The sequence below is a fragment of the Azolla caroliniana genome, unplaced genomic scaffold, assembly GCF_043228905.1.
Source record: "Azolla caroliniana isolate FFs.n. ecotype wild unplaced genomic scaffold, voAzoCaro1.0.p SCAF_15, whole genome shotgun sequence".
Classification (NCBI taxonomy): Eukaryota; Viridiplantae; Streptophyta; class Polypodiopsida; order Salviniales; family Salviniaceae; genus Azolla; species Azolla caroliniana.
This window is the reverse complement of record NW_028230450.1, coordinates 1950444-1975292: the sequence shown is the minus strand read 5'-3', so window position 1 is coordinate 1975292 and position 24849 is coordinate 1950444. Positions and strand designations below refer to the sequence as shown.

Here is a 24849-nt window from a genome sequence, read left to right as displayed (position 1 = left end):
ATATGTATGTATGTATGTATGTATGTATTTATGTATGTATGTATGTATGTTATGCATGTATGTATATGTATGTATATGCATGTATGTATATGTATGTATATGCATGTATATGCATGTATATGTATGTATGTATGTATGTATGTATGTATGTATGTATGTATGTATGCATGTTATGCATTTATGTATGTATATGCATAGTTTTGTGCACGAAACCCATTCATGCATCTGGGGGAGCAGGGGAGAGAGACAATCACACATTCACACACATGTGGTCCTGTTGTTGGGCAGTTCAGAAGAAGGAAGAAGGAAGAAGGAAGAAGGCAGAGAAACAGAGCCTCTCTCTCTCTCTCTCTCTCTCTCTCTCTCTCTCTCTCTGTCTCCTGGCAGAACAGAGCCAGAGAAACAGAGCTGATCTGAAAACCTTGTCTTCACGTTGTTGGATTTCTCCACCAATCCATTTGTTTTAACTGACAGACGGTCAGAGATTGAGAGAGAGACTGAGAGAGGGAGAGAGAGAGAGAGAGAAAGGAGAAAGTAGGAGGACGGAAGGAGGCAAAGGAAAGAAGAGATGGAACCTCTGTGGAAATTGATTTATCTCTTAGAGCCTGCTCCCATGACACTGATCTTCACAGCAGTGATGGTAGTGTATTGCTCTGCTCACAGAGCTCTCAATTGTGAGATGGACAAAGATCGGAACCGTGTTTTGGCAGATGCATCCATCACTTTGGACACCTCCCAAGCTCTCATGATCCCTGTGGCTAGCTCTTGTAGCCTCCTCCTGATGTTTTACCTCTTCTCTTCCATGTCTCAGATCATCATGGTATTCACTACCATAGCCTCGGCGTCTTCCTTCGCCTTTTGCATTGCTCCTTATGTGGGTGCTTTATGCACAAAATTAGGGTTCTCAGATCTACCTTTTGTTCATTGCTGCTGGTTGCAGCTGACACGAAGTCAGCTTCTTCTTGCCCTAACCAGTGTTGGGGTTGTTGGATCTTGGCTTGTCTCAGGGCATTGGATTCTTAACAACATTCTTGGGATTTCCATATGCATTGCTTTTATCAGCCATGTTCGGCTTCCTAACATAAAGATCTGTGCTTTGCTTCTGGTCTGCCTGTTTGTGTATGACATCTTTTGGGTCTTCTATTCCGAGCGGTTTTTTGGTGCCAATGTTATGGTCTCGGTAGCTATGCAACAAGCATCAAACCCTGTGCATACAGTGGCTAATACATTGAAGCTTCCGGGATTTCGGGCAGTCACGAAGAAGCTCGAGCTGCCCGTAAAACTTGTCTTTCCAAGGAATTTCCTAGGCGGAGCTTTGCCGGCCAATACGGCTACCGAATATATGATGCTCGGTCTTGGTGACATGGTTAAGCTTACCTCCCTCTCTTCTTTCTTTTTGGTTTTACATGTAGAAGTGTTTGCCAAAACAAAGTCTTCTCTTGACATTTATAGACCATACCGATTGAGATCGCTTTCACCAAGTCTGAGAGTTTGTTTGCAAGGAAACTTACTGTTTTTAAACTCTACTTGTCATTAATCTCTTTCTCGATGCAGGCTGTCCCCGGTATGCTCATGGCGCTTGTGCTCTGTTTCGACAATCGCAAAAACAAGGATTTATGTAATGATTTGACGAATTTGTTCAAAGGGCAGAAATACATCCGATTTGCAACATGGGGCTATTTTACTGGTCTTATAGCTGCCCTTTCGGCAGGAGTGCTAACCCATTCTCCCCAACCAGCCTTACTTTATCTGGTATGTCACGAGATTTCCAAGAATCATAAACTTATTTGAAGTTGAAAAAGCTGCATATGTATGTATGTATTCAATGGGAGAAAACCTTATGGAATATATCCAAATCTTGAAAAAAGCACCTTACTTAATCAAGAGGTCTGCTGCCTCATTGTTGATCCGTAGTTGGGGTGCCTCTCATTGTGGTTCAGACCATTGGAATAGGCAACTGTGTTCTTCAAAGAGTATCGGTATTTTTGACTTAAGATGATTAGAAATGCATTTATTTTTTACCATGTTCATGTTCCGGAACTCCATAATCTTGCACAAATTTATCCTCTTACGTAATTGAGAAGATATTTTCCTCTGGTAAGCACCATGAACTTTACAAATGCTTAGTCTTTTGCAATATTTGCATTATTTGTGCCATGCCCTTTTCTAGACCACGTGATATTCCCATTCCTTTGTGACCAAATAAGAATTGTAAGTGACGAATCATTTTTTATTCACATAAATTAGGTTGACGAACAGCAAGGCTTAATAGAGTAACGAGCTCTATGGCAGAGTGTGTTGTGTGTCATGTATACATATCCTATTGTGGAAAATTAGAATAGGAAAATGACCTATGTTGTTAGAGTCTAACTAATTAAGTAAGCAAAACATAAGGAATTATAGAACAAAAGAGGGATGCCAAACCACCCGATCACCCCCTAGCAATGGTGTGAGATGGACCTAAACTTCCTTGATGTCCCATACCATCGAGGGTTGATGTGAGTCGTACCTTGGGTCCCGCAAGGATCACACACGCTTAGCTAACAAGAGCCGTAGCCACACTATCGTAGTCTCAACATAAGTTAAGCCTCCTTGATAAGAAGGTAGCTAGCCTTCTTATATAGGTAAAAACCCTAGGCCCTAGTGTGTTCACTCTTGACTACTTTATGCCAAGTGGTCAAGTGATAACACGCTTAATAGTTATCCCACACTGTAGAATTGAATATTGTATATCATACCCTCATTCCTTTCAGAATTAACCCGCATGTACTCATCATAAGATTATGGAAAACTATGGAAAACCTATCTGATGCTCAATTATGGTTATGCATGTAGCATATGCCCAATAATGTCTTTCATCCTTGTTTTACTTTGTGTGAAATCAATTATTTAATAGCAAACATAGTGCCTGATTATTCTATCTAACGGTAGCATTTGTAATAGTTGATATTTGTACAACACTGTCATCCAAAATTTGTGAATTTTTCATTGAAATTTGGACTTCCATATTTTTCTTAAAGTTGCCTGGCACATGATTTATTTCCAACTTTTCTCTTCATATCTATTGTCACATGTCTTGAAAACTGAATGGTCAAAAATATACGCACAGTAAACTTTTGCCCCTGTTGCTGTGATTTTCATCTCTTGTTCAAGCGGATACTTGATCTGAACACAATGATTCACGAATCATGATCCGTTTCACGCTAATTCATTCATCACATCCAACAATCTTTTCAGTGATGTTTAATTGTGACAGTGAACGCCTGTTTGGTCTTATGAATCATGATGGTGGAGAACATGCATGTAGAGATTTCCTTTTCCAGACATGGAAGGGAGACCATTTACAAATAGTTCTTTTTGCACCTAATGCTTCTGGCTTATCCAGGGCAAGATCCTCAGGCTTCTTTCTGACTTTATTATCAGGTAGGTTGGATCTGCACCTGTGTTGAGGTGATTAAGCTACCCAAGTATTGGAAGTGTGTGCCTGATCATGTTCCTAGTACCTTTGTCATGCAATGACAGCTATGATTAGGCACTCATATTTTGGCATTCTTATTTGAGGAAGATATGCTCACACTGTATTTCCTAAGATAGTAGACAGCGGAAAATGAAAATATTAAGAATTGATCCAGTACACGGAGTAGAGGAGGCTAACTTTTTTGAAGTAGTTTGGCTTGGTCATCTTCTTTCCTTGGCCAAAATTTATATTGTTGAGTTTTTGGTCTCCTCAACAAACTTTATCGAACCATTTCTCTTAAAATGGCTCGATATTTTGCCACAGTATCTCACCTCTAAGTCTGTAAGCCACCACATGAAAATTGGTGAACATATCATCCCATTGTAAAAACTTAAAAATCAATGATCCTGTTGACCAATCCTCTGATACTACCATGTCTTAAAGTAATAGGAGGGATTATAGCAATCAATTAAACTTTCTCCAGCCACCCAGGTAAAAGTTATTTTGGTATATATTGTCCCAAAAGGATATTTATTAGTTGCAATAATCAGTGGCATCAATTATAAGTGAAGCATGCTCTTTTTCTTGGCATTTATTAGCTATTATAAATCTCTCTTTGACTTTTAGTTGCAATAATCAGTGGCATCAATTATAAAAGAAGCATGCTCTTTTTCTTGGCATTTATTAGCTATTATTCCCGTAATGATACACTTTCTTTGCATTTCTCTGCTTCAACAGGTTCCTTCAACATTAGGGCCTGTAATGCTTTCTGCCTGGGTAAGAAATGAACTCCAGGAATTATGGAATGGACCTAGGCCAGTAGTAAGTGAAAAGGTCAGAGTTTTGGAGGTATGATTGTATACTGTTATTTTTTGACAATGCACGTGAAACACTTTATTCAAACAGAAGAACTTACAAGGATGGGTTTGGATTTGGAAGTTGATGGTTCGGACTTTTGGACCAATCTATACACATCTTGATGTACATCCCAAAAGTGCCATAAAATAGCATTGGGTGTAATACAAGTTAAATATATTGTGCACATAGTTATCATTGTCAGCAGATAAAAGGGCAGATCATGGGAAAAAAATGCAAAGAGTCTGGCCTGAACTGTGTTGCATGTAAAATTTGTTAGCCCTTTTCTGTATGGTAGACAGTAGAAGATTAATCATAATTCATTCCCTTCCATGGAAGGTTAATCGTAATTCATTCCCTTACCAATACATGAAATGAAAGTGAAAGTATAAATATTAATATGACACTCCGCTATATGTGGAGAGTATTTATATAAGTTATGTTTACATGGATTTAACCACTCATTAGTATAAGTGAGTAGATACAATAAACTATATTTACACTTCAGCTACTTAATAAGATAGTAATACTATAAGGTTTGCTTACATCTCATATTTGTTTCTTACCTTGTAACTATGCTGTTCCACTACTTTGTTAGCCTCGATAATTGGTCCTTACGATTGTTGTATACATGAACTGCTTCATGCTTGATGTCCATGATGTGACTTAACGAAGACGATGGCTTTTTCTTCAAATGTTCACTGCAAATATTTTTTTAAAGTACTTTCAGGTGAATGTTTCTGTACCCCAGCACCATACCTTTTTAGTCCAAATGCATTTCTAAGTCAAAGAAAGAAAACCTAGTTATGTTAGCCAAATGCTGTGAATTTGATCTGATATTGTTGCAAAACATATTATAGATAGCAAACCCTAAAACTTACTCTTATCATATGAAAGACTAGGATTTGTGAAATCTTTACAGCAATAAAATCCTTTCGATTTAGCAATTTAGGGCTGGTATTGCAATCATATTCTTGTTGAAATGATCACTGATTGATCTACAATCCCTAAACTATTACAAGGATGTATGACAAAGAATCTTGAATGTTTACTCATGTAGAGTACGTGGTAAAATTATGAGGTGAAATTCAATACCAAAACATCTCCCAACAAAGAAAGAACCTCACGTCACAAAGAAGGTTGATCACTTTGCAATGATAGATGAACTTTGATTGAGTTGTGGGAACTAAAAATACAATGGGAAAAGGTTGCCTCTCCTCATTGATGAAATTGAGGCTCATACAAAAGAAAAAGAAATGTCATATGAACGAATGCTTTATTAATACCAGTCATAAATTCAATTTGACAAATTTGTTGAAACAATCTCCTTTGTTTCAACTACACATGTTTGCCTTTAAACTTTTTTAAGCATGATCCATAGGATGCTTAGATTGGTATCCTGGAACCATTTATCAATTGTACATCAAACTGTCTAGCTATATTTAAACCCTGAACCCTCTTTTATCTACTTATCCTGCACTGCCAATCATAAAGTGATAATGTAAATGCAATGCCATCAGTACCTTGATTGACAAGAAGATACGGAGATGGGATGTGACATGCAATCAAACACTAATCACAAGATTTTCTGGGGGAGTTTGTGGCATGGAATCAGTGTCATGTCTATGCATGCAAATGCCAGATCCACATCTAATGACCTCACACATACAAGACAAGTAATGATCTTGCAGAGTATTACACATACAAACGGTAAGATTCAGAACAAACATGATTTCAATGAATACTCCTGTCCCTACACATGCAAAAAGATTACATGCGGTTTCCTAGAAATGAAAGGATATTATGGATAAGCCAACATACAACATAAGCTAGCTACTATAATTCAACAGGAGTGGTTCAAACGGAGATAGCTTGGCACAGAGACAGTTGATTATCACATACAAAACAATTGGGTATGCTGTATGAAACGTACTGCTCATCTGTAGTCCGTTATTGGAAGGAGAGATTGCGCATGATGAGAAACTTTGAAATAAAGCAATGTATCATGCATGAACAGTTCATACATTTTCTTATGAAATAAGTCTCATAGGCTATGGCTATAGACACATTCATGGAATAGCAATATATTGTAGTACCATAACCTACATGAATTAGTTATAGCTTTGTGGGCATCATACCACAGATCTTGAAAACGATAATTGAGAACTGATAGCTTAATGAAATTTATTAAAGCAACAGTAATTTATGTCACATCAGGCATAAGATAATATAGCAAGTGGTATGACCTTTGATTTTTATGCTAGTCAATGGTGTCCAATCTGAGCAATTCCCTCAACATGATTAGATACGGCGATTGTTACCATCATGTGATGATAGAAACCAGGTCTTGCATTACAGACCACTCTATACTTTTGTGAAGAGCCATCTCGCACTGTCCTATGATGCAAATAAATTCATTGAGAGGTGAGGTGAGTGCGGTGAGACTACCAGTTAGTTGAGCTACAGCTTAACACCTAAAACTAGAATTAGGCTGATTAGAACTTATCACTTTTCCAATTATAGACTTCTGATCTTTTATCACTTGCATCATATGGCCAAAGATTCCAGTAAAATAAAATCATTAGAAGCATGTATGTAGGCATCTCTTAAATATATGCATGTATCAGAACTGTAAGGCTTCAAATAATATAACATAAGCAGTGTACACTTTGAGTCAAATAAAATCATTAGAAGCATGTATGTAGGCACCTCTTAAATATATGCATGTATCAGAACTGTAAGGCTTCAAATAATATAACATAAGCAGTGTACACAATGTGAATGTTGCTGCTGAATAAACTATACATATACATGCTCTGAAGCCAATAGATGCCTACTTGTCTTTAAACAATCATATTCTACTGAGTTTTTATCTCTTTGAAGCCTGTTTTTGAGATTTTCTTTGCCACTATATCACTCACAGTTTGATAATGCTTTAGAGCCTCATCCACGGCTACTTTGGCATGTGTATCAATTTGCTCTTCATATCTTTCATAGATAACTGGGATGGTATGAGAAAGCACTATGCCTGCATTGTATTTCACATATATTCAAAACCCCAGTTCAGAAAGTGCAACAGATAATAAACTATAACCAGATAAATGAGATGTACTTACAGATGTAGATCAGTGTTAAGATGTGGAACCATCCACCAACAGTAGAGAGTCCCCATAAAACAGCAACTACCTAAAATCAAAACACAATTCACAAATCACTTCCATCCCTTCAAATAAAGGTTGAGAAACTGATGAATTCCAATAAAGATTGAGGAACAGACATTTTTACCTTTAAGAACACCTTAAGATCCTTTCCTAAAGCTATGTCATGTGCTACAGCCAAAGCTTTGTTGATCTCCAGTCTCAAAGATGACGCAAAATTGACCACCATGTCTTCTGATAGATGTAACTCTGGGATACGAGGAGGCGACCTGGAAATGCAAAACTGGAAGCCTCAATAAAAGGAACAATGACCTACCACACAAGATAAACATGAAAACATGAAAATAAAAATCAGAACCATTAATTTTTTACGAATAGAAGCTTACTTGTGAATTAAATTCGCTGCATTGGCCCATACAAAGAATGTAAGAATCAGTAATAAGAGTACATTTGAAATAATGGAAAGCAGAGTGTATCCAGAATGTTCCAGAAGAATCCAGGCCAAGGTGGAGCTAATAAGTATTCCAGCAGAAATATACTTCTCTCTCCATAATATCACATTGGCAGCTGTGAAAAGGAAGGAGGGGATGAGAAAGATATGCATAAAAGTATTAAATAGCATATGTTTTGATAAGTACGAAAAATTTGGTGCAAAGGCACAATCACACTAGAAAAGATGAGAATATATGCAGTAATAAATGTTTTCCTCTCCATAATAACATAGCAGCATCTTCAAAAAGGAAGGAGAGAGGATGAGAAAGATATGATTTGATGCATCAAGATGCAAAATACCAAGTTCTGATGGAGCTGAGAATCAAGTTCTTGTTGCAATGAAGGATGAGAATATATACAGTAAGGAAATGGTTTTCTTCACAACATCATATCAACAGCTGAAACATGCTTTGATGCATCAACATACAAAATGCTATCAAGTTTAGGAAGACTACCTTATGCACACTTTTTAGCAATCACGTGGGAAGTATGGTAATATACAGTGAATAAATGTTATATTCAACACAAATTTCGCATCAATCAAGTCAAAAAATCCATCAAGTTTCCAATAATTTGACAGAAAGAAATGACAAAAGTAAGTTGTGAGAAAATAAACCTTAATATAACAATACATATACAGTAAAGAAATGTTTTTCTTCACAATATCAAAACAAAGCTGCGGAAGGAAGGATAAATATATGCGCTGTGTCGCTGCCAAACACCATCGTTTTTCATTAGTCTGATAAAAAGAAGGGAAAAGTCACAACGTGTAGCAACAAGATGTTAGAAGAAGCCATGAAAAGCGGGAGATGCACAAAAAAGCAATAAAATGTTACGCTCTCCATAACAGCAGAGAAAAATGGAAGGATGAATATGCTTTGACGAAAAAATACATCATCAATGTCTAATGAATCTCATAGAAAGAAGTGCAAATGCACGCTGTATAGCATTTAGATGAGAACGTGAATACATGGAGAGTATGAAATGAACAGGATGGGAACTTACAGCCTGAAATATCGAATCTAACGGCAAAATGGAAGGAGAAACATATCGTTTAATGCAAAATACGATCAATTTCAGCAAATCTGATCAAACGAAGAGCAAAATGCACACTGCATAGCAATCAAGTGTTAGAAGAAGCAATGGATACCATGAGCACGATGATAAACAAACGACAAAAAAAAATGTTGCTTTCGTCCGAAAGCATCATTTGATACAAAATATCCTCGTTTTTCACCAAATCTGTTCAGAAAGAGTGCAAAAACGCACAGGGAAGATGACATTGCAATGCGATGTTGCAGCAGAAGCAAAGGAAACCGTCGAAATGAGAAGGATAGAAGCTTACTTTTCCCACCGCCGAGGAGCTGATGAACGGTTCTCTCTCTGTTGAACAGGCGAGATCGACGACGAAGACTTGCTTCAGAAACAGAGTTTGATGAAGCGGGAGGAGGAGGAGGAAGAAGAGGAAGATCGGGGAGCTTCTCTGCAGTAGTGGCGATGGCGTCTGGGAGAGCAGCAGTCGAATCATCGGAAGAAGCCATTGACGGAACCAAAATGGCGTCCTTCAATGAGAGAGAGAGAGAGAGAGAGAGAGAGAGAGAGAGGAAGAAAAAAAGAGAGCTATGGCGTTCCAATAGAAGTGTCAAAATGATATTTCTAATGTAACTTTGCACTGAGAAATCCGTTTCTCTGTGATTTATTGACTTTCTTTCTTGTGAATTTTTCCGCTCCTTGCGAAGCTCGTTTCGAGAGCTTTCCGATGACTATTTGCACTTGAAGTTTCATGTTCGTTACATGAAGTTACAGGGAAAATTGTCATCGTTTCACATTTGTTCTCTCAATCTTTTGTGTTTCTCTGTGATTTATTGAGTTTCTTTCTTGTGATTTTTCCGCTCCTTGCGAAGCTCGTTCCAAGAGCTTTCCGATGACTATTTGCATTTGAAGTTTCGTGTTCGTTACAAGAAGTTACATGGAAAATTGTCATCGTTTCACGTTTGTTCTCTCAATCTTTTGTGTTTCTCTGTGATTTATTGAGTTTCTTTCTTGTGGTTTTTTCCGCTCCTTACGAAGCTCGTTCCGAGAGCTTTCCGATGACTATTTACACTTGAAGTTTCGTGTTCATTACAAGAAGTTACAGGGAAAATTGTCATCGTTTTGAACATGTTTGTTCTCTCAATATTTTATTATGCATGTCTGACACGACAACAGGAAGCGAGTTGATGTTTGCCGATGGATGTGTTCGATTCTGCAAATTATGAGAAAACATCATATGTTGCAATTATTGGTGAGAAAGATATAATTGGGGATGATTATAATGTTGACAATTGTTGTGATTTTGTTAATGCAAGCTGATGTTTGTCGATGGATGTGTTCGATTCTGCAAATTATGAGAAAACATCATATGTTGCAATTATCAGTGAGAAATATGTAATTGGGGATGATTATAATGTTGGCAATCGTTGTGATTTTGTTAATGCTTTGCTTTCTGATTTTATGAAAAAAATTGAGAAAGATGTTAAGGATTGTGTAGAAGAGGATGTTGTGGAGGTGGTACTTTTGATTGATTTTATGGTCACGGTGTTATTTTGTATTTCACTGATAAACTTTGTTTCATGTCATGGATTAAGTAGTGGTTGAATTCATTCATAATGCCTAATTGTGTTGAGGATGTGTATGCAGGTCCAAGAGGTTTCTATGGTGTGGTTTTTCAATCGTCATAACACCATATTGCTTTGATGGCAAAGGTATCTGATAGGGTGTATAAGACAAAGGATTGTCGTACACAAAATGAGGGCTCGACCAAGCAAATTAGAGAGAGTTGTGAATTAAAATAGATTATAACGACCAAGGTAACTACGAATTAGAGAGGGAGGCTCAAGAAATTAACACAAAAGATAGAGAAGATGAGAAAGGGGTAAGAATGTTATAATATTCAATTATCAAGACCATACAAAGGAGATAAACTCCACATTGAACTAAAAAACCAAAGACCTTCTTACTTCCAATCACTCAAACCCACTACTAAGACCCTTCCTCTTCCACTAAGACACCTCTTCCCAAGCCTCCTCCTCCTCTATTAGGACCCCCTTCTAAGACTATCACTTCCTCTTTTATAATTTTCTTCTTCTTCCTCGTTCACGCTATTTTTAGAAGCTTTTTATCTTCTATTTTTAGCTAAGACCCATCGACCTTCTAATCCTCATATCTCCCTCATCCGAGCTCCAAATTTAGAGATTTAAAAAGCTAGGGATATCTCTCTTTACAAGTTTTCTAACCCATAGTTAAACATGATATTTGGGTTTCAAACAAAAGAGTTATGACCATTCCTTTTTTACTATTTTTTATGGCCCATTTTTTCTCTTTTTACTTTTCTCTATGTATCTTACTTTTACTTTTGACTTCTTCTTAAGATATTGGTTCGTGTTCTTTGCCTCCAAATGTGATGCTCCATACCTTAAATTCTTATAACGTTCAATGGCTTGAATTCTAAAAACACTTTCACAGTATCAATCTTTTTTTACAGAAGATTAGTGCATGCTATGAGTACTTGTGGTTGATTATAAAGAATTATTGAAACAAAAATTACCAAATTGGATGATTGTATATTGTAGCGACTCATTCTTTTGGGAATCGCTACTAGAATTGGTGTCTCAAATTGGTAAAGTTATGGTTGCTCCTCGTGCTAATTCCTTGAAAAAAATGTAGATTTTGCATGTTATGGGATACAAGTTGTAAACTTCGAAGATGGTTGAGTAAAGCTACATCTCGATTTGGTTGATTTTGTTTTAAGCTTCACTGGTAGACTTTTGTAGGACATTGTTTTAAATGCGGACCATTGGGGCATTTTTATGGTTGAATGCCAATATGATGATGAACCATTCACAATATATTATGTTGGAGAAAAAAATAAAGAAGATGTTAAGAAGAATATTGTCATATCAATAGTTGATATGGTCATAGATGACGAAACAACTCATGGGTTAGACTGAGATTCTAAAGTTCATGATCATGTTGAAGGTGTTGGGAGGATAATTGTGGGATTATAGAGTATGTACTATGTACTAGTGTAGAACCAGACATTGAAGATCAAGAGTGCATAAAGTGAAGTACAAGATAAAAGGGAAGGGTATTGCTATGCAAAGGGACACAAAAAGTGCTAATGGCAAGGCATTACCGAAAGTTAATTGGAGAATGAATGAGGGCCTTAGGAAAAATCCTTAGCAGAAACGAGTGTGAAATTAGAGATTCTCTAACCCGTTACAATTCAATTCTTCAGGAAGGGTTAGACAAAGCTTTGTACTTGTGGAGCTAGACAACAAAATTCTATGATTGGTCGAGCGAATGTAGTACATGGAAATCGTTATGCAGTTCTTGAACAAGCAATCAGTACATTTATGCATACACTTGCTCATAAAGAACAAATTGTTACTAAAGGTGTTAAATGCAAGTGGTATCGTAGAATGTGCGAGGGGAATATTCTCTGTCGAATACATGTGTATAATGGACGTATTCACACTATCCCGTTTTGGCCATTTATGTAATTAGCATAAAGGGTAGTTGCCCTAAGTCGGTCACTATATATAGTGACCTTGTAACCTTTTTGTAAGGTTGGTTGTTGTATTATTGCTTTATGAAATAAGAAGTTCTTTTGTGCCTCTTTGTCTCTCTCTCTCTCTCTCTCTGTGCAACGACATACAAACAGTCATACGCAGGTATTCTGGACAGCAAACGAATGCTACTTGATCTTCCGCACAGACGACATTGTCTCCAACATCTGGTATCAGAGCCTGCACAGTAGTCGGTCCTTCAATCCGCTGTCGGCCGTCGTCTCAGCATTCGGTTTCCTGCGTCATTCGAAGAAGAGAGAAGAAGAAGAAGAAAAAAAAAACCAGGTTTGCATCTCATCGCGTTAGATCATCTTTGCTTGGAGTAAGCCAGCAGGTTGTACTCCGTTCCTTGTGATCGTAACCGCTCGAGGTGAAATCCCCTTGTGCAACTTTGACACGATCGTGCTCCATTCGGTTAAACGGCATCCGAAGAGGTAATCAAACGCCGCTCGTTGTAACCACTCGGTGCAGATCGGTCTCAAGACAACAACCCCAATTCGTGCTTCATCCGGCTGATCGACATTCGAGAGGATCAGTTGGATCCATCTCTCTCGTCGCTGCAGTCAACCGAAGCAGAATCGGTCCAAATAATCGGTTTCAATAATCGGTATTCGGCATATATATCCGAAGCGAACCGGGCTCACTCCGACTCGGCAACACTCGGGAAGACCAGTCGGTTCTGTCCCTCAAGCTACCGGAGTCAATTCGAGCAAGTTCCGAAGCCGAACCGACTCGGGTTCAAATCCGACTAGAACGATATCGGGTGAGCCAACCGGCTGCACTCCAACAAGGTTCGTAGTCAACTCCGAACCGAGCTTCGTCAACCAAAACCGAACTTGATGGCATCAACATCCGGCTCGTCAGAAATGAGTCTACGAAAGTTCGATGGATCGAACTTCAACTTCTTGAAGGAACAAATGCAGGACTATCTCATAGTCAAGGGGCAAATCGATCCCATCGAAAATGAAGAACCTCCAGAAGGATACAAACCAATTGAGTGGCAGAAGCTGGACAGAATCGTCCGCGCCACGATTCGGATGCACCTATCGGAATCGGTATACTTTACGGTGCAATCGTGTACGACAGCATTCGAACTGTGGAAAACACTGTCGGACACTTACGAAAAGAAGGTCGCCGCAACGAAGATGTTTCTGATCCGGCGCCTCTACAACTTGCGGATGAAAGAATCCGATTCGGTTCAAGCACACCTCAATGAGTACGAAAGCATAAGCTCCCAAATCTCGTCACAGGGGACGGCAATCGAGGATGAACTCAGAGCAATGATACTCATGAGCAGCCTTCCCTCATCATGGGAAACTTTCGTCACAACCGTGTGCAACGCGTCAACCACGGCTGTTAAATACTCCGAAGTCACGAGTGCAATCCTGACCGAAGCAGCTCGGAGAAAGTCTTTCGCCAAAGACTCAACAGACGACGCTTACGTAGTACAAGGTTCGACAGAACGATCGAACATACGAGGAAGAGATTCCTCACGGCCGCCGAACAATCAGCGAAGACGGAGCCAGTCACGGGATAACCGAATCTGCAACTATTGCAAGAAACCCGGACATATCAAAGCCGACTGCCGCGCACTCAAGAACAAGAACAACAAGAAGAGTGGCCGGCATGAGGAGATCAATTACGTCAGCTTCTCAGCTGATGTGCTACCAGACGACCCGAATATACTATCAATCGAAAATCCAGTCGGATCAGAAGTTCTACTCACGACTGAAGAATCGAGCACATGGCTCTTAGATTCGGGTGCGTCATTTCACGTGACTCCTCATCGATCCCAATTTCGGCAATATACGATCCGTCACTCCGACTCAGTTCGGGTCGGCAACTCACAACACTGTGACATCATCGGAATCGGCACAGTAGAGCTCAACCTTGCAGGTGGCTCTACACTTGTACTCCACAATGTCCGACATGTACCCGAGCTCTCAAGGCCATTGATCTCAGTCGGACAACTAGATGAAGACGGCATTCGTGCCGGTTTTTCTTCGGGAGGGTGGACACTCCACAGGGGGAACCTCCTGCTTGCTAGAGGACCCAAGATACACTCACTGTATCCGTTACATGTTACGCTCAGAGAGGGTAACCTGTTTTTGGTGGATATTCCTGTGTCATCACTATGGCACAGAAGATTAGGACACCTCAGCAAGGCTGGCATCACGCACCTATCTAGAGCCGGATACATCCCCAAACTCTCCTTCTTGGACCATCAATTCTGCGAGCATTGCCAGTATGGCAAACAAGCAGCCGCATCACACCCGACATCAGCACCAAGAGAAACGAGACCTCTCGATTTAGTCCATTCGGACGTCTGTGGCCCAATGCCGCATCAGTCTCTAGGCGGTGCCTCTTACTTCGTCACTTTTATTGACGATTCGACTCGAAAGGTGTGGGCTTATCCAATTCGCACTAAAGATCGTGTCTTCTCGATCTTCACCGATTGGCTCGCTATGGTAGAAAATCAAACCGACCGAAAGCTGAAATGCTTTCGGACAGACAATGGGGGAGAGTTTAAATCCGAAGAATTCGTCAAATTCTGCCGACAACGCGGCATCCGACGTGAATTTACGGCACCACACAGTCCGGAGCAAAACGGGATTGCCGAACGCATGAATCGGACAATCCAAGAACGGATAGTTTCCATGCTCCAACACTCCGGACTATCGGATGGCTTCTGGGCAGAGGCTCTACTCACGGCAGTACACATAATCAATATGTCGCCAAGTAGACCTCTAGGACTTCAAATTCCTCAGGAACTATGGATCGGCAGTAAGCCGAATTACGACAAGCTGAGGATCTTCGGATGCGAGGCGTACGCCCTTATTCCGAAAGATGATCGCCGAAAACTTGCACCTCGGTCCAGGAAATGCATTTTCCTTGGATATGGATCCGACGGCGAAATGGGATACCGACTCTGGGACCCCGAACGCAGACAAATCGTTCGAAGTTCGGACGTTGTGTTCAACGAGTCGGCTATGAATCCATCAGTCGAAAAACCGATCGAAGTCCGAAGGGTAACATTTTCCGATGTGCCGACCCTTCAAGAAGGCCCCGCTCTCAACACACGGTCAGCTTCACGGGTAGCTGAACCTTACACTACCGACTCGGACAACTCCGACTCGGCACAGCCGAATGATTCGCTTTCGGACCATCCGACCACGATACCCGATGCGACCAGTCCAATCATGCCTCGACGATCCGAGAGACTGTCGCAACCTCCGGAGAGGTATTCTCCTGGAATTTTCTTCACCGACGCCGGCGAACCGACGTCTTACGAAGAAGCATCGACATCTGTCGATTCCGCCACCTGACATCTGGCGATGGAGTCGGAAATGCACTCCATTCGGGCAAACAAGACTTGGGATCTGGTCGAATTACCTAGGAACCGACGTGCTCTCCCTTGCAAGTGGGTTTATCGACTAAAAGAGACGTCTGATTCGACCACCCCAAAGTACAAGGCCAGATTAGTTGCGAAGGGCTTCCGACAAGAATATGGCGTCGACTTCGACGAGATTTTTTCACCAGTGGTGAAAATGACAACCCTTCGTTTCCTACTCGGCGTAGTGGCAGCCGACAACTTGGAGCTGATTCAGCTAGATGTCAAAACAGCCTTCCTCCATGGTGATCTCGAGGAGGAAATTTATATGGAGCAGCCAAAAGGCTTCGTGGCAACCGGCCAAGAACATCTAGTCTGCCGACTCAGGAAGAGTCTATACGGCCTCAAACAGGCACCGCGACAATGGTACAAGAAGTTCGACGACTTCATCCAATCGATCGGCTTCTCAAAAAGCGATGAGGACCATTGTCTCTTCACCAACACAGCTCAAGATGGATCACCCATCTTCCTCATCATTTACGTGGACGACATGCTAATTTCTGGACGCCACGCGGGCGAACTTGCCGATCTCATTCGGCAACTGCGGTTGAAGTTTGCCATGAAGGACCTCGGTCCGGCACGACACATCCTTGGCATGAAGATTAGTCGGCATCGCGATAAACGACATCTTTTTTTGTCTCAGACCGACTATACCCGACGTGTCTTAGAACGCTTCAACATGCAATCAGCCAAATCTGCTTCAACCCCGCTCCCCATGAATCTTCGGCTCTCTCAGCGAGACTGCCCGACATCCGGTCCGGAGGGGGAAGATATGAAGTCGGTACCGTATGCACCGGCAGTCGGCTCCCTTATGTACCTGATGGTCGCGACACGGCCTGATATTTCTCACGCCGTAGGAGTCGTTAGCAGATTCATGCACAATCCTGGCCGATCGCATTGGAACGCAGTCAAGCATGTGTTCAGATATCTGGCTGGCACAAAAGACCATGGCATTCTTTTCGGTCCGAACCGAACCTCAGGCGTAGTCGGTTACACCGACTCGGACTTCGCCGGCTGTATAGACAGTCGGAAATCTACAACCGGATACTGCTTCAAATTCGGCAATGGAGCAATCTCGTGGAAGTCGAAACTTCAGGAGTGCACAGCGACCTCAACGACCGAAGCAGAATATGTAGCTGCGTCCGACGCAGCAAAAGAAACTTTATGGCTCGGTCGGCTGGCGCACACGTTTCGACAAGTCGACCATGACTCGGCTCCAGTTGTCTACAGCGACAGTCAAGGTGCTGTTGCCTTGTCGAAAAATCCGGTTCACCACAACGCCTCCAAACATATCGACGTTCGATATCACTTCGTTCGGGACTGCGTCATTTCAGGGAAAATCGGTCTAGAGAAAATATCCACAACCGACAATGTCGCAGATGGAATGACCAAATGTCTTTCGGCAGACCGTTTTCGGTCTCTTCGGCATCAGATGGGCGTAATGACAAACCAGTCCGGTTAGAGCCGGACACAGAGCAGGATGGTTCCCGACAACCGACATCAGTTCCTTAATGATCGGCTTCAACTGTTCCGACCTGACCAGTTCGGTCTTCTGCCTTCGGACCCTGCCGACTCGAACAAAGCTGATATGTCCGAGAACCTAAGTCTATACCTGTAATCTTAGATAACCCATGTATACGCCCATTACGGGGGAGTGTCGAATACATGTGTATAATGGACGTATTCACACTATCCCGTTTTGGCCATTTATGTAATTAGCATAAAGGGTAGTTGCCCTAAGTCGGTCACTATATATAGTGACCTTGTAACCTTTTTGTAAGGTTGGTTGTTGTATTATTGCTTTATGAAATAAGAAGTTCTTTTGTGCCTCTTTGTCTCTCTCTCTCTCTCTCTCTCTGTGCAACGACATACAAACAGTCATACGCAGGTATTCTGGACAGCAAACGAATGCTACTTGATCTTCCGCACAGACGACATTGTCTCCAACATTCTCCTCATAAGAAATATATATGTTGAGAGACAAGCTCAACATGAGCCGAACAGTTAAAGGCCGGTAGGTCGGTTGGCTGAAGAAGTCGACAGCTAGATCGACCGAGAGAAAGCCACCAAGCCAAGAAGGACGTTAGGATTTAGGGCCAAACATAGTATTCCTAATGGTGTCCGGTTGAGCCGACTGTGTTTGTTGTTCAAGAGTTTCTGCATCTAATTCTTTACATGGTATCAGAGTGCGAGGGTTAAAGATCCTCTACAACCGACAAAATGAGCCAACACCGAGACAAGCCTTCGTCCTTTGGGACAAGAACAAACAAGAACATGGACAGAGGAATGGGTAGCTCCCATCCAACAGAAAAGATCGACAATAGCAACTATGCATATTGGGCATATAAGATGCACTAGTACTTGCTCGAACACGAGTACTGAAGTTATGTGGAAGGAGCGAATGATGCATCACTAGAGCTATCACACAGAGACTTTCAAGCTTGGGAGCAAGCAACAAGCCAAGTCTTGTATTCCTTCGCGTCCTATGTGAGTGATCAGATGCTCAACTACATCAGGGATGAAAAGTCGACGAAGGTTGCTTGGGGAAACCTGAAGAGGGTCTTTGCCGCCAACACCACAACCCGGAAGTTGTAGCTCAGACAAGATCTCAACAACATCCGACAGGGAGGTATGTCGGTTATTGACTACACCACAAGGATCAAGGAGATTTGTGATGCAGTCAGGTCCATCAACGTGACTATGGATGAAGACGAGATGGTGTCGATCTGCCTTGGTGGGTTAGCTTAGAAGTACGGGCTGATTCAGACGGCTATCTACATGAGGGAGAAGCCTTCGTTATTTTTCGACTTGCAATCGATGCTCCTTCTAGAGGAGAAGCACATGGGTGCATCAATGAGCATGCATGCCGACAACAAGATGTTGTACATGGAGGCAGATAGGCCCCGTGGTCGTGGTGGACGAGGCGGATCGACACAATGGACGCAACCGATAGGAGCAGAACTAGAGGCAAAATAGAAATATAGTCAACAATGAACCCTCCATGAGCAGGGGGGGTCAGGGTGGTGTCTGCAGCCATCAAGGAAAAACCACAGATTGTTGGTATTGTGGCCGGAAAGTTCACAAAGAAAGCGAGTGTTGGAAGAAGCGTGTTGGTTTGGACAAAGGCGAATCAAGCAGAGCTGATGCAGAAAGGCGGCAACAATCACACTACATTGAAGGCACAAGGCGAGCCGGAATGGACCCTGCATTTGTGATAAAGCACAAGGCCAATTCGATGGCGGCGGGCACCTTGAAACCGAAGGAGGTGTGGTATATGGATTCCGGTGCATTGAACCACACAACGAACAATAAGGAATGTTTTTTGACATTGGAGAAGTCGGAAGAGCCGGGGGTTGTCGAAACTAGCGACAACACCTCTCACCCCATCAAGAACATCGGAGACGTCCCTTTGAGTCACGTCGGCCAAAGAGGAATAATGAGGAACATCCTACACGTCTCGATGATCACCAAGAACCTGGTGTCGGTCAACCAAATCGTCAATCAAGCAGCACATGTTAGGTTCACTCATCTTAGGTGCTTCATCGAGGAGGAAGGCCGAATTATAGCGCAAGGGTGCAGAAAAGGGAGGATGTTCATCCTCAAAACAAACAATGTTGACACCACGATGTTTGCGAAAGGACAAAAGGTCGAGTCGGACATTGACTTGTGGCACAAGTGGATTGGTCGCGTCAACATCCTTGTGGCTTCAAGAGATGTAGAGAAAGAACATTATTTTCAGCTTGCTGAAATTTAGTGGCCAAAAGGGCCAAGTTTGCGAAGGATGTCAACTTGGGAAGCAACATCGACTTCCTTTCCCCAATGAGCATAATCGGAGTCGAAACAAACTGATTTAATCCATACGGATGTTTGGGGACCGACATAGAATGCAAGCATCAGAGGAAGTCTATATTTCGTCACCTTCATCGATGACTTCACTCGGCATACCTGGGCATATCTCATCAAGAAGAAGAGCAAAGTCTTCTCCTACTTCTTGAAGGTGAAAAGCCTTGCCGAACGGGAGACAGGTTGAAAAATCAACTGTCTCAGATTTGATGGCGGGAGAGAGTACTTTTCTAACCAATTTTCTAGTTATCTATAGGAGGGAAATCAGCGCTAATTCTCCTACAGATACACGTCAGAGTAGAACGACATGGCCGAAAGGAAGAACTGGACCATTGAAGAAGCAGCCAAGGTGATGCTAGAAGAGAAGAGCATGCCCAAGTTCTATTGGGCCGAAGCAGTCAGGATGGCCATGAACCTTCAGAATTGGACATCTGTAGTTGGAGGCAAAGTGTTGCCACATGAGTTGTACTTCGAGAAGAAGCCAAACTTGGCACACTTGAGGGTTTTCAACAACATAGCATATTTGCCAGTGGCAAAGGAGAAGCGGAGGAAGCTTGATGCCAAAGCCGAGAAATGTATCTTGGTCGGTTATTTGGACGAGCAAAAGGGTTATAAGTGATATAACCCTCAGATCAAACAAGTTCGAGTAAACCGTGATGTTGTGTTCGATAAATCGGCTTCCTGGTACCAACCTCCGACGAATCTGACCCCCGTGAACTCCCTGTTGAATTCTAGAGATGAGGCCAGTGAGGCCGACCCAATGTATGAGGAAGAAATTGGCACTTTGGAAGAGAGTCTGATCTCATTTTGGCTAAGCGGGGCAAATGAGTAGTTGAGCCGGAACGACCAGCCATTTGACAAGCTATCTATCTCTCACTCAACTTCCTCTCTCTCACACACACACATCATATAGTCTTCCGTTGCTCAATCACATACATGATTAACTACTCCCATAATTAGATACTAATTAACCCTTAGTTAATTACCTAATTATTAACAATACTTGTGTTGAGTTTACCACCAAAGGGAACATTTTAGTGCTTGTTTAAGGGGAGATGATGGATCTCATATTTATTATCTAAACCACTTTCATGTGCGACCAAAAGAGTTGTCAAAGTTTTCGGGACTTGCAACTATTACCTTTATTGCGTCTTTAGTGAAGATCCAACACTCTTTTCTATGGCATCTTAGATTTGGTTAGGTCTCATTCTCCACTATGCAAAACAGATACCTTACAATGGTACCAATAAACGTAGCTCAAGGAAAAAAATGTTTGGTAAGGAATGCCATGACACTCAAAAGTAGTTTATGTCTTTAGATGTAGTCAAAGATTAAAAAAACCATAAAAATATCTACATGGATAGAAAATATTCAAAGAAAGAAAAGAATATGGGAAGTTAAATTGCAATTTCTCTCCACCCAAGAGAATGTAAATGCATGTGGAAAATTTTGGATAAATCTCAATGGAAAACATGTTGAGAATTATAGTAACTTAGCTCTTATGCATATGTATATCCATTGTACGAACTTATATGCATAATCAAGTGCTAGAAACATGACCTATTATGGTTCATGTTCACACATGCATTTCTTGTTTAGTGTTGAGGATGTATGGATTGGGCTTACAATATTGGCCCTAGCAATGTAGGAGATCTTCAAGATATCAAGACCGAAACGCTCAAATGGACAGGAAAGTAATCTCATGTTTGGATGAGTGAATATGATTAATTGAACTTTGTCGTATGACATGCATTATGATTAGATCACAAAGTTGATCAAAACTTTATATAAAGGGTGAAACATAAATAAGTAAACTATAAGATAATCATGGTTGGCCCTCTCATGACGAAACTATTCAAAAACACCATGACACCATAGATTACCTTGTCACTCTTCAAGTGCAAATGGAAGAAAGTCATTTTCAAGGTAAAGCAATATGTTTTTCTTTGTAGATTTCAAGAAAGATTTTAGTATGGTGTTCCATGGAGCATCTTTGGAGATGGATGTAATAAATCAAGATACTAAGTGAATATATGATTGCAATTTCTTGAATTTATAAAGACATGCTTAAGGTAGGGATGGTGAATTGAAGTATATGATTCCTTGAATTGAAATGGTGATTGAGAACATGCTTAAGGTTATAACAAATCGTCATGTTGACTTCCTAGGATTGCATGGAAAGCAAGTAAAATTATTCAACGGACAAATGAAAGTAATAATTTGGGTTCTAAGTGGATGCAAGATACAATGAAATAGTTTGGAAAAGGGGACGCTTCACATTTACTTCATGATGTCTCAACAGATTTCTCAGTGAATGATGCTCTTTGCAATGCCAATGTATCACAACTTGGGAAACATATGGAGGTCCATGTTTCACACATTATTTTACATATGTTGCACCAAACTACAAATTTATCTTCTTCTTAGAATGGATAAACCACACTAGTTGATACATGATACAATCCATTCCTATCCACCATCCACGCCATTGCTCCAATATGACTTAGCTCACATTCTATTCAATGTGAGGTAGGGTGTTGGGGGAAAGTGAGGAGACTCATCCACTATGCATCTTTGCCTTGTGTAACTGTGGAACTCATAGTTTCAGACATTAACAAAATGCCTTTAACCACATTCAAGTTTACTTGCCACATATTATCAATCTGGTCTACTCCCTACATGCATTCCTCACACAATCACAATGTGCCTTTGGTCCCATAGGACATATTTGACCGTCAAGGTCAATATTTGCATTGCGATGTGAGACGAGGTGTTGGGTTACAAGTGATGAGAGTGGTCGACTATGCACACTTTGCCCTAAACAAATTCGAGAGTTTGAGTATCATACTTTGATATAATGCTCTACCTTTGATCATATTTGACCATGCTTTCCACACATCTTCGATCAAGCCCAATCCTTGCACGAACTTCTCTCACAACCACAATGTGCACTCTCAATTGCAACATTCATTGGTAAAGTTATTGAACATTGAGAGTCGCTACTCAGTTTCACACGTATCACGTGAAATGTAATTTTTTTGGTCTCATAGGTCATATTTGACCTCTGAAGACATAATTTATAATCTCTCACTCACTCTCTCTCTCTTCAAGTTTATTTTAACCATTACTTTGTCATACGAGGTCCAGTTTTGACAAGTTATGGCTTCAATCGAAGCTCACAACAAGATCTACGATATGATCTAAGAAGATTAGTTCTATAATAAACTAAAGCTAACAGGTTTCAGAGGTATACTTCTCACAAGGTTTGGTCCTAGAATGGCAAACACTTGTAAGACGACCACAAAAAGTGGGAGTATGATTGATAATGAGCCAAGATCACCAACAATTCCTGACGCCAATGCAATAAACTCAGACACAATGGACAAAATGATTATGAGTCACTTGGTTTCTCTTCAAGAAACCATAAATAAACAAGCAAGGTAAAGAGATTAGAGAGCGCTAAGCTCCAAATAGTTGTCATTGAGAATGAAGGCCTTAAGAAAATGGTTGCAAAACTTGAAGAAGTGAGTGCCTCAACATGATTGAGTTAAAGGAAGCACCAAAAGAAGGAGAAATGGATACGATGCAGCGGGATGTAAGTGAGATGAAAAATGTATGCACAATGAAGTCATGGGCCGATGTATGTGGTGGGGATGTGGTATCAAACTTATCTATTATACATGTGATCAATCAAGAGAAGAATATAGAAAGCATAGATGCTCGAGAATTGAAAGAATGTGAATGACGATAAAAAAACATTGTCATTTGTGGGATTAAAGAGGAGAGTGTGGAAACACCCGCATCCCTTGGAAAGACCATTGGTGAATTTTTTAGCATGCATCATGGTATATCATATGTAAATGTATATGGAGCTCACCGAGTTGGGAAACATGATATTTCTTGCTCCGAAGAAAGGCCTATTGTATGCACAATGACAGATGACATAAAGCAAAGAATCATACTCGAAAATTGTTGGGTATACCTCAAAGGTACGCAATGCTTTGTGAGTGAATATTGTACTATCTCACAACAAAATGCCCATTGTAAAGCATACGAAGAAAGATTGAAAAATAAGGTTAAGGATGTGCCTAAAGATTACTCGAAAATTGTTGGGTATACCTCAAAGGTACGCAATGCTTTGTGGGTGAAGATCGTGCTATCTCACAACAAAATGCCCATTGTAAAGCATATGAAGAAAGATTGAAAAATAAGGTTAAGTATGTGCCTAAAGATTACTTGAAAATTGTTGGGTATACCTCAAAGGTACGCAATGCTTTGTGGGTGAAGATCGTGCTATCTCACAACAAAATGCCCGTCGTAAAGCATATGAAGAAATATTGAAAAATGAGGTTAAGGATGTGCCTAAGGATGAAAATGTAGGCAAATAGGGACACGTGACCTATAAGACTAACCCACGTCTTTTACGACTATGCTTTTGGAATTGCAATGGATACCCATGGAATGCGGGATTTGGTATAGAGGAGTTCACTGATGACTCGAATATCACACTTCTTGTTGAAACATGGGAGCATGATACTCAAAGGATTCAAGGTTTAGGAAACTACATGTAGAGCTTAATGTTGAGTTTGACTCTAATAACTTAGGTCTCTTTCACATTAATTTGTAAGAGAATCAAATGCAAATACATGCTATAGCAAAGTAGTGTCTATGGATGAGTTAAATGTCATTAGGTCCTTGCTACAACATGTATGCAAGAGTTTGGGATGTTATGACTAAGACTAGCAATGGGCACGGTTTTGGCTCAAACCGAACTTAACCGTTAAGCCATGGCTTAACGGTTTATTGGTTCAAAGATAAATAAACCATTTGGTTTGGTTTCAAATATTATGATCCGGTTTGGTTTCGGTTAGGTTTGGTTTTGAATTTCATGGTTTAGCGGTTTAGCGGCTTATTGGTTTATTGGTTTATCAGGTTCGGTTCGGTTTTGAATTTCAAGGTTTAGCGGTTTAGCGGCTTATTGGTTTATCAGGTTCGGTTCGGTTTGGTTTTGAATTTCAAGGTTTAGCGGTTTCGGCTTATGTGGTT

General features: G+C 40.8%; 2 protein-coding genes across 2 annotated transcripts; one reads left to right on the top strand and one right to left on the bottom strand.

The window, feature by feature from the left end:
- The first annotated feature begins 323 nt into the window (after window positions 1-323).
- SPPL1 (SIGNAL PEPTIDE PEPTIDASE-LIKE 1) lies at window positions 324-4662 on the top strand. The gene is made up of 4 exons (XM_087331261.1): window positions 324-460; window positions 507-1366; window positions 1555-1752; window positions 4196-4662. The coding sequence occupies exons 2-4, from the start codon at window positions 569-571 to the stop codon at window positions 4310-4312; spliced, it is 1113 nt and encodes a 370-aa protein (XP_087187387.1). The 5' UTR covers window positions 324-460; window positions 507-568; the 3' UTR covers window positions 4313-4662.
- Window positions 4663-6980: 2318 nt separating this feature from the next.
- LOC147854321 (reticulon-like protein B5) lies at window positions 6981-9528 on the bottom strand. Its single transcript, XM_087331687.1, has 5 exons — window positions 9308-9528; window positions 7857-8037; window positions 7598-7739; window positions 7429-7498; window positions 6981-7340 (listed from the first exon to the last, which is right to left on the bottom strand). The coding sequence occupies exons 1-5, from the start codon at window positions 9501-9503 to the stop codon at window positions 7171-7173; spliced, it is 759 nt and encodes a 252-aa protein (XP_087187813.1). The 5' UTR covers window positions 9504-9528; the 3' UTR covers window positions 6981-7170.
- Between the last annotated feature and the right edge of the window lie 15321 nt (window positions 9529-24849).

What these genes read in the sequence shown, in the direction of transcription:
- LOC147854321 (XM_087331687.1), bottom strand. Translation starts at nt 9,503, where the DNA reads ATGGCTTCTTCCGATGATTCGACTGCTGCTCTCCCAGACGCCATCGCC. An exon ending in GCAGCGAATTTAATTCACAA is followed by an intron (nt 7,740 to 7,856) that starts GTAAGCTTCTAT and finishes TTGCATTTCCAG; the next exon opens with GTCGCCTCCTCGTATCCCAG. An exon ending in ATCTTAAGGTGTTCTTAAAG is followed by an intron (nt 7,499 to 7,597) that starts GTAAAAATGTCT and finishes TTTTGATTTTAG; the next exon opens with GTAGTTGCTGTTTTATGGGG.
- SPPL1 (XM_087331261.1), top strand. Translation starts at nt 569, where the DNA reads ATGGAACCTCTGTGGAAATTGATTTATCTCTTAGAGCCTGCTCCCATG. An exon ending in TGCTCGGTCTTGGTGACATG is followed by an intron (nt 1,367 to 1,554) that starts GTTAAGCTTACC and finishes TTCTCGATGCAG; the next exon opens with GCTGTCCCCGGTATGCTCAT. An exon ending in AACCAGCCTTACTTTATCTG is followed by an intron (nt 1,753 to 4,195) that starts GTATGTCACGAG and finishes CTGCTTCAACAG; the next exon opens with GTTCCTTCAACATTAGGGCC.